At 42.9% G+C, this 9,402-nt stretch overlaps 1 protein-coding gene across 1 annotated transcript; it reads left to right on the top strand.

Annotated features, from left to right (window-relative positions):
• Positions 1-662: 662 nt before the first annotated feature.
• On the top strand, positions 663-2,409 carry LOC121997027 (cytochrome P450 94C1-like). Its single transcript, XM_042551235.1, has one exon. It carries the CDS (start codon positions 741-743, stop codon positions 2,298-2,300), a length of 1,560 nt encoding a protein of 519 aa, XP_042407169.1. The 5' UTR covers positions 663-740; the 3' UTR covers positions 2,301-2,409.
• Positions 2,410-9,402: the final 6,993 nt, after the last annotated feature.

Here is a 9,402-nt window from a genome sequence, read left to right on the forward strand (position 1 = left end):
CACATATTCAGTTCATATAAATTTTTTTATAATCATAAATCAAGAAACCATCACAAGGACCGTCAATCTAATATTCTTATAAATTAAGTAAAATTCAAATTCATTCATAAGCTTTGTTCAAGCAAATTGATCATAAATGTCATCTGTGATTATTTTTGAATAATTAATCATCTGTATTTATTAAATAAATATAAATAAATTTTTATCAAATAACAAATCTGATATCAAATTTGATTAGGAATGTTTGACTGTGAGATACTGATAAAACTAAAAATATATGCATTAATAATGTTTATTTTCTTCTACGGACGAGGATTGATGGGTGAATGGTAAATTCACTGTTTTTTTAACAGGGTATTCAGATTTTAACTCAACTTCCTTATGATCGGAGAGAGTAGAAATTGATAATTTAATAGTCATGATTGAGTATTTATTAAAAAAAAAAATCAATCTCTCTATCTGTTCTGTCTCTGTGATGGACTCATTCATCCTTATCTAACCTCGCACACGTTTTTTTGTTCTGTTTTCCGCCGGTGTTAGCGAACAGGAATTTATATATTTATGGCGACGACGAAGCAGACAAAAGAGCTTCCCTCGCTCATCCTCCAATCAGTTTTATATGGCTATATAATCACCGTCGCTCCCAATTCGACGCCACTCCTGCGCATCCGCATTGGTTCGAGTGCCGAAATCATCGGGAACCGAAAGGGCGAGGAGGAAAATTAAAGGAGGCGTCGTCGATGGAATCGGAGGGGGGCAGGGTGGTGGGAGAGTACTACCTGTCGCTGGTTTTTTTCTGCTTCGCCGGAGCCTTTGTGCTCCTGGCGGCTGCGCTGAAGCTGCTGCGGTCGATGCAGTGGTGGTGCAGCTGCCCGGTGTGCGAGGCGTACGTGACGGGGTCCTGGACCGCCGCAGGGTTCGACAACCTCAGCGACTGGTACGCGCACCTGCTCCGCTGCTCCCCCACCCGGACCATCCACATCCACGTCCTCGGCAACATCGTCACCGCCGACCCCGCCAACGTGGAGCACATCCTCCGCGCCCGCTTCCCCATCTACCCCAAGGGCAAGCCCTTCTCCGCCATCCTCGGCGACCTCCTCGGCCGCGGCATCTTCAACGTGGACGGCCCCGACTGGCGCTTCCAGCAGAAGCTCTCCCGCGCCGAGCTCTGCTCGCCCGCCGTCCGCCTCTTCGCCGCCCGGGTCGTCGCCGCCGAGACCCGCTCCCGCCTCCTCCCGCTCCTCGAGCGCGCCGCCGAGACCGGCGAAACCCTCGATCTCCAGGACGTCTTCCGCCGCTTCGCCTTTGATAACATGTGCGCGATCGCGTTCGGGCTCGATCCGGGTTGTCTCCGGCTGTCGCTGCCCGCCTCGACGTTGGCCTCCGCGTTCGATGCCGCGTCGAGGCTGTCCGCGTGGCGGGCGACCGCCACGGTGCCGTTGGTTTGGAAGGCGAAGCGGTTGCTCCGGATCGGCTCCGAGAGGAAGCTTCGGGAAGCGATCGGAGTGGTGAACGTGCTGGCCAACGATCTCATCCGCGAGAGGAGGAAGCTGGGGTGCGCCAACGGCCAGGATCTGCTCTCGCGGTTCATGGGCGTCGTGGCTGACGACGACGAGTACTTGCGGGACATCGTGGTCAGCTTTCTCCTCGCGGGGCGGGACACCGTCGCCTCGGCGCTCACCAGCTTCTTCTGGCTACTGGCGCGCCACGTGGAGGTGAGCAGCGCGATGCGGGAGGAGATCGATCGCGTCCTCTCGGGTAGCGGCGGCGAGGCGGTCGTCGTGACGGCGGATAAGATGAGGGAGATGCAGTACGTGCACGCGGCGATCTTCGAAAGCATGCGGCTCTTCCCGCCGGTGCAGTTCGACTCCAAGTTCTGCACGGCGGACGACGTGCTGCCGGACGGGACGGCGGTGCGACGAGGGACGCGGGTGACGTACCACGCCTACGCCATGGGGCGGATGGAGGAGCTGTGGGGGGAGGACTGCGGCGACTTCCGGCCGCAGCGCTGGCTGAGGGGCGAGGGAGGGGTCTTCGCGCCGGAGAGCGCCTACAAGTACCCGGTCTTCCAAGGCGGCTACCGCGTCTGCCTCGGCAAGGAGATGGCCATCATGGAGATGAAGACGGTGGCGGTCGCGGTGGTCCGTCGCTTCGATTTCGAGGTGTTGGGCGGCGAAGGGCGGAAGACTCCCAAGTTCGCGCCGGGGCTCACGGCGTCGCTGGCTGGCGGGCTGCCGGTCCGAGTTTGCCGGCGCGACGGGCGGCGCATGCCATCGATAGCTAGTGCGCCAAGTGTATAGAATTTAGGCACGTGGAATACTGTTTACTGATTGCAAAATGTGGTGGAAGAAGAAAAGAATCATTAAATAATTAAATAAATAAATAAATAAATAAATAGAGATGGTGTCATGATTCCTGCTATTTCAAAATTATGATGTCTGCCACTAAATTGGTGGCTAAACTAGTTACTTATCTTATTAGATTCAAAAATAAAAATCCTCCATTTTTATATTTTCACAGTCTGAAATTAAAAAACTGAAAAATTAAATATTAAATAGGGAGGTGTGGCAAGCAATATAGTTGTTGAAATAGACTATCGCCTATTATATAAATAACATGATTGGAATATTTGCCAATGTCCTTTGCTTTGGCACATGTTCTAATCCATTGTTTAATCTCCTTTGGGATTAATAGTTATTAGTGTTGTGGTGGCCGAGTACTCTTTGCTATTCTCGGGTCCAACGAATAAATTCCTATTCAAGGTCAACACGTGGTTAGATGGTGTCGGTTTTGTCCGACGATGCTTAAATAAATGAGACTTGGTGAAAGACGTAAGTGAAAATCCTGTGGAATAAAAGAGATTAGCAAAATCTCTTTCTTCATTCTTCAATACAATTATCAATCTTCTTTTATAACTTGTACTAAATAACACATCGATCTCTCCTCTCCGTGACGACTAGCATTCGTCATTATGAGTCATCTTCATTATTGGTCACCTCTTCTTAAAATGTTTCATTTTCAGATTGAGCTCTCGTCTCCAAACATTTTCGAACCCCCGGGTTCGAATCCCACGAGCGAAGCACCAAATGACTCAAAATCTTATACACTCGAGTCCCGAGCACCACACGATTCCGAGCATCACATCCTCTTCCTCCTTTTGGGTCCGATTTGGTCGGACCCATCCTTCGGATTTTCCGACTTCTCTAATCACAGATCATTACGGAGGGTATCAATTGCCATTACACCACGAGTTTGTGGTAATGGAATCCTCCCTGATCATTCTCACTCGCTTAATGTCAGTCAATTCATCGAACTGCAGCAAACAATACGATGAATGAGACCAGTGACAATCCTTGTCCGGAAAAGGTTAATAAAAATGACACAGTGATAGTGAGTCAACCATGTGTTTGTTTGACCTCAACCATCCACTGGCATGTTCTTCTCTCGGAAGATGAGTGATCTGTATGCTCAGTGCTGTTACTGATGATGCTCGTCGTTTTTCATTTCAGTTGCTGTACAAGCTTTCGTTGGCTGTCACTCGCTCGTTGGGATTCCTCTGCCACTTCCTGATAAAAGGAGATGGCGCATCCCACACTTAGATTGATTAAGACCTATTCAATCGAATTAATATCAGTAGACTGCTATATATATTCTGAGGACAGAAAGCAGTTGTAAGTTAATAGCCTTGAATTGTGAGGTGCAACAGCCGTCCCTATAGAAATAATAATGACATCTAGCATCATAATTAAGGTTAACATGAATCAATAGCATATTATTTATTTATTTATTTATTTTTTGCTAGTGATTCATGTCTATCTTAATTACTATATCAAATATGATATAATTGATTAAAATTAAATAGAGTTTATTTTTTTTATTATTGTCATTAAATTATACGTTTTAAGGACATATAAGTATCTTTATAATGTATTTTCGATGACACTTAAGTTTTAGTGATACTATTGAAAATCATCCTAGAAAGAGATATATTTTTAGATCCTCCTTGTATTCCTAATATTTTATGATGTCGTTATACAATATCAATACTAATTTTAAAAATATCATAATATAAAGATATAATAACATTATAAAAATATTAGAAAATATTATATTTTAAGGAAATTTGTATATACATTGTTATTATCATAATAAGGATAAATTTAAATATCACTTAAACTCATTTATTTTGATAGTAAAAATTGTGTAATGATAAATTTTAAAAATGTCAACTTATATAATGATATTAATAAATATCATTTATAATAATTTATAAAGATATTAAAAATTTTCACAAATATTTATTTGAAATATATAACCTGAATTCAAAATTTATATATCTTCATAATACATCCACCATTTAGAATATAAAAAATTTACAAAATATAATTTAAAGTGCTAATATAAAATTTTTATTTATCTAACAATCATTTGAGTCAAATTTATAAACAATGATAAGTTATTTACATCCAAAACTAATTGTATACTACATTCAAAATATTAAATTTTAGAACTAACAAAGTCTTTTAAAATAAAAACTCAATTAGTTGAACCATCTTCAACTATCATATTGTAAGCAAAATCTACATACTTGTCACTTACAAATACAATGTATATATTTCTATAAGTGAAATAAAATAATAAAAATAAAAGGTAATTGATCCGGTGGTAAGGATGGGGGACCCTTGTTGGCGGGAGGTCAATGACACGTGGAGGTCAATGGTCAAGAGGTTCAACCTCAAGGTCGTGCCAAGCGGACAGAGGTCATGCCGAGCGGACTGGCGGGCCGACCGAACATCCGGCCAGGAGTCTCCCAGATCGGACGAAAGACATCCCGACCAGGGGTCGGATTTCCGATGCTCAAGGTGAAAGAGTCTCTAGGCCGAGCGGACAGGCCGCTCGGCCAAGCCACAGGACAATAAGGCGCAATCCCATCCGAGCACATGAGCAGGGCTTCCCCTCCCGGTCCGAGGTATGCGCATTCCCGGAGGCCATGAGCGCCGAGCGACCGGTCCGCTCGGCCCGGGAACAGGCAAGAGGCGCAAAGGGACAAAAGGGACAGCTGGTAACATCGTCTTCGAGACACCTGCCGCCGACAAACAGCATGGTCGGCGACCGGAGCGGACAGAGTATCGTACGGTGGAAGTTTCTACCGTCACGTCAGGGATATGCTCGGACGATTACGGAATGACGTCAGATATGCTTTTCTGACACAACCCTACTGAGGTATGTTCAGGGAAATGTGCACGCATCGAGAAGCGTGCCCGCGCCTCCCCGGGGTCCTATATAAGGACCCCCGGACTTCGACGGAGGTATGCGATTCTCATCACTATAGCCACAGTAGCGTTACTTTGCTCCTCTTCTTCTTCAGTGCCTGACTTGACCGTCGGAGGGTCGTCGCCGGGAAACCCCTCCCGGCTCGGCTTCTTTGCAGGTTCGCCGGAGGTCTACACCATCATCAGAGGATAGCGGAGAGCGCCACGTCCCCAGCGTCCATCGACTCAGGGCTTGGACAAGGTCAAATTGGCGCCGTCTGTGGGAACGCACCTGAATCCGAGTAAAGAAGATGGAAGAAGCTCGACGCCAACTCATGGTGACACTCTCCCCCGAAGAGCTCGACTCACTCATCCAAGCGCGAGCAGCCAAGATAGTTGAGCAACAACAAAAAGCTCAAGCCGATCGGATAACACAACAGGCAACGTCGACATTAGGCGATCGGGCGGCACCAAGCGACCGGCCGAAGCAGCTCTCAATATGGGGCCAGAACAAAGGTCCGACCGACACTCAGGTGGAAGCACCGCCCGCCCCGATACCGTTCCATCGGGCTTTATTCCAAACACCGTCAGAAGTCGCTCAGGCCAACCTCGACCGAGGATCTTCGTCTGACGAAGCCCCCGCACGGGACAACAGAAAAGGAAAGGCGCCCCTAGCGGATTTATCCCCTGAGCGGATCAACCGACAATTCTCCGACGCCATCCTGAGAGACCCGCTGCTAAGGCACTACGCTCCCTCGCGATCGGAGAATACAACGGGACCACCGACCCGGATGACCATCTGGGTAAGTTCGACAACACAACCACTTTACATCAATATACAGATGCTGTGAAGTGCTGGGTGTTCCTCACCACCCTTTCTGGATCGACACAATGATGGTTCCGGAGGCTACCGAACGGATCCGTCACTAGCTTCAAAGAGTTCCGTACGACCTTCCTCCATCACTTCGCGAGCAGTAGGCGCTACCAGAAGACCAGCGTTAGTTTGTTCGCCATCAAACAAGGCTCGAAGGAGTCGCTCCGAGCCTACATCCAGCGTTTCAACTAGGTGGCCATGGATATCCCGATGGTCACTTCGGAAACTATGATGAACGCTTTCACACAGGGGCTTGTGGACGGTGATTTCTTCCGTTCGCTCATTAGAAAGCCGCCTCGCAACTACGACCACATGTTGAACAAGGCCAACGAGTACATCAACGTGGAGGAAGCTCAGATGGCGAGGAAAAAGGAAGCACCATCCGAGCCACCAGCTCATGCCGAGCGGAAGCCGCCTTCCAATTATCAACCACCGAGCACTACAAAAAAACCCTTTAGAAGCGGTTTTAAGACACCTATAGCAGCGGTTTTCAACCGCTGCTAAATCTATTGCACCGGTTCAAAACCGTTGCAGATGTTGGCGACGCTAAAGCCAACAGATGCGGTAAAGCTGACCGGTGGTTCATGACTAAGAGCCGATTCTGATGGATACCTATAGAAGCGGTTAATGACCAATCCTGATGTATACTTATAGAAGCGGTTAATGACCGATCCTGATACCTATAGAAGCGATTAATGACCGATCCTGATGGATAACTATAGAAGCGGTTAACGACCGATCCTGATGGATACCTATAGAAGTGGTTAATGAACGTCTCTATAGAATTTTTCATTCTAGAAAACTACTCTTTCGAAGCGGTTATAACCGGTTCTAAAGGTGCAGTTATAGGAACGGTTAAAACCGCTATTATTATTGAATTAACAATTTTACAAAAAAAAAATCCTATTTTACCTGTAGAATTCCAAATCAAATGCTCAAATTAAATCAATTGACAATATTCATATTTCATTTCACAAACCTAATTTATTTTCATAACACATAAATATAAATTTGATTCCCAAATCAACACATAGAATTTGTATTTCATTTCAAAATATTCATAACATATAACATTTAACTCCACACTATAACACAAACATAATATTTTCTTCAATCTCCAAAATATATACAACTTTCAATAACAAGTTTTCTCTAAAAAAAACATCAAAAGGCATGTGCTCCAAACAACAAAAGGCATGCGCTCCAAACGACAAAAGACATGTGCTTCAAGTGACAAAAGACATTTGCTCCAACCTTCAATAGAACCACCAAATTATATTCTATCAACATATTTGAATAAATAATGAAAAAAATATTTAACAAAAGCTTATACCAAACAAGAAGACAAGTAAATATTTAACAAGATGGCAGTTTTGTTGTAGACTTTTCTTTAGTCCGTATGTTCAATCATCACCAATCAATAACCCAACTAAATTAGTTTAAAAACTAATAAAGTTTAACCAAACATAAAACCTATACTAGGTCACCAAACCTCATGCCACAGTAGAGAGCTAAATTCAATAAGTTTAACTGGGACATTGTGAATAAGCTTGCTGATTAAGAAAAATTCAAATTTGCAATTGTAACATGGAGACAGAAAACTAATGATGAATTAGGAGGGAATAAACAATTGCCTAGATTTGTTATCAAATTCTAACTTCGGATGAAATTGATGTTTACTGAAACTTAGGGTAAAAATCTAAACTAAATTAAGCAATTCACCCTTGTTAGATTATCATGCCAATATATATGCCAAAAGATATATATTAGTAACAGAAGACAAGTTTTGTTGTCCTCTGCGAGTGGGGTCTTGGCACACTTGGAAGTATGAACTGTGCACGCACCAGTAGGGTTGATACAACAACTTCTTGTGCCCTGATATTGGCAACATGAATTGGGAGCTGGGAAGAAGCTAAGAGGTTGATTAATAAATGATTTCCATCCATCCATCCATCCATCCATAAATACTCTACCTTATGAAAAAAATATTTAACCAAAGCTTATACCAAATTAAAACATCAAAAGCTATGAAACTGTCAACTAGACAAGAAATGTTGAAGAAAATATCTAGATATCTATTTATTTTGTCAGCTATCTTCATGGCATCAATATAAAGTCTTTTCAACAATGTGTAGCTTGTCTTTATTGTTCCCACTATAATGCAGGAAGGAACATTCAGTAGACCTAGAAGAACGAGTTCTTCGAGCTCTATGTTTATAGGTTTTGGGCCAGGTATCACAATAACTTTCATTAGAGCTTAAGCTCTAATTAACACAGTTTTATATACTCCTATAGGAAGAATTGTGTACAATGTAAAAGCTTGGCAACAATATAGTATATACTATATAGCATGTACAAAGTAAAAGCTTGTGTAATTAAAAAACCAACCTCTCTAGTTATTATCTGATTCTGGTGATGAGGAGGATCTACACCTATCTTCTTCCGCAGGTGATGGAACTTGTTGTTGCATAATATTTGCAAACATAGCTTCCATCTACAAAAATAAATAAATTTGATATTAATGTACTTAACAATACAAATAATTTTAAACAATTATTTTTTAGTGAGAAATGTTATTACTTGTGCCGGTAATAATTCGGGTCCACGAGAGCCCCCAACACTTCCCGACATCATACTTAACATTACTCGTGCAAAATTTTGGAACTGATCATTATCTTGCATTTGTTTTTTATCAGCTCTATTTCTGTTTGTCGTTGTGCTTCTCGCAACTCCATATCTTTAATTTTCTCTCTCATTTCGTTAAATTTGTCCGTCAAATCTGAATTTGAGTGATAATCTTGCCAATACATTGAGCTACGTTTACATTGCTCTGGGAAAACTTGGCTAGGTAGCGCACCAACTCCTAAACATCGTACCCGACCAGAATGCTCAGGTCCAAAAACCTCACTATATAAAGAATATAATTAAAGTCGAATCATATGTAACAACTTTTACAAAAATAAAATGAAATTATAAGTAAATTGTTACCGAAATGCCTCCTCATGGACTTCCAATGGTTGTGTTCCTTCAGGTTTATCTTGGAGGAGACGATCTACATCCTCTTTTAAGTAAATTCTAACAAGAAAATAATTTGTTACTATAAATAAATAATATATAAAAGTTAACTTAAAAAGTAAAATTTTATTACCTCAATTCGTATTGCCTCATCGTCAATAGCGGCACCTCCTTTCTTTCTACTTCTCCAACTCAATTGTTGTATTTCAATACGACTTGGTTTTCTACCATTTTCTTGAGACTGACAAGATAAGAAATTCA

The sequence above is a fragment of the Zingiber officinale genome, chromosome 6A (assembly GCF_018446385.1).
Source record: "Zingiber officinale cultivar Zhangliang chromosome 6A, Zo_v1.1, whole genome shotgun sequence".
Lineage (NCBI taxonomy): Eukaryota > Viridiplantae > Streptophyta > Magnoliopsida > Zingiberales > Zingiberaceae > Zingiber > Zingiber officinale.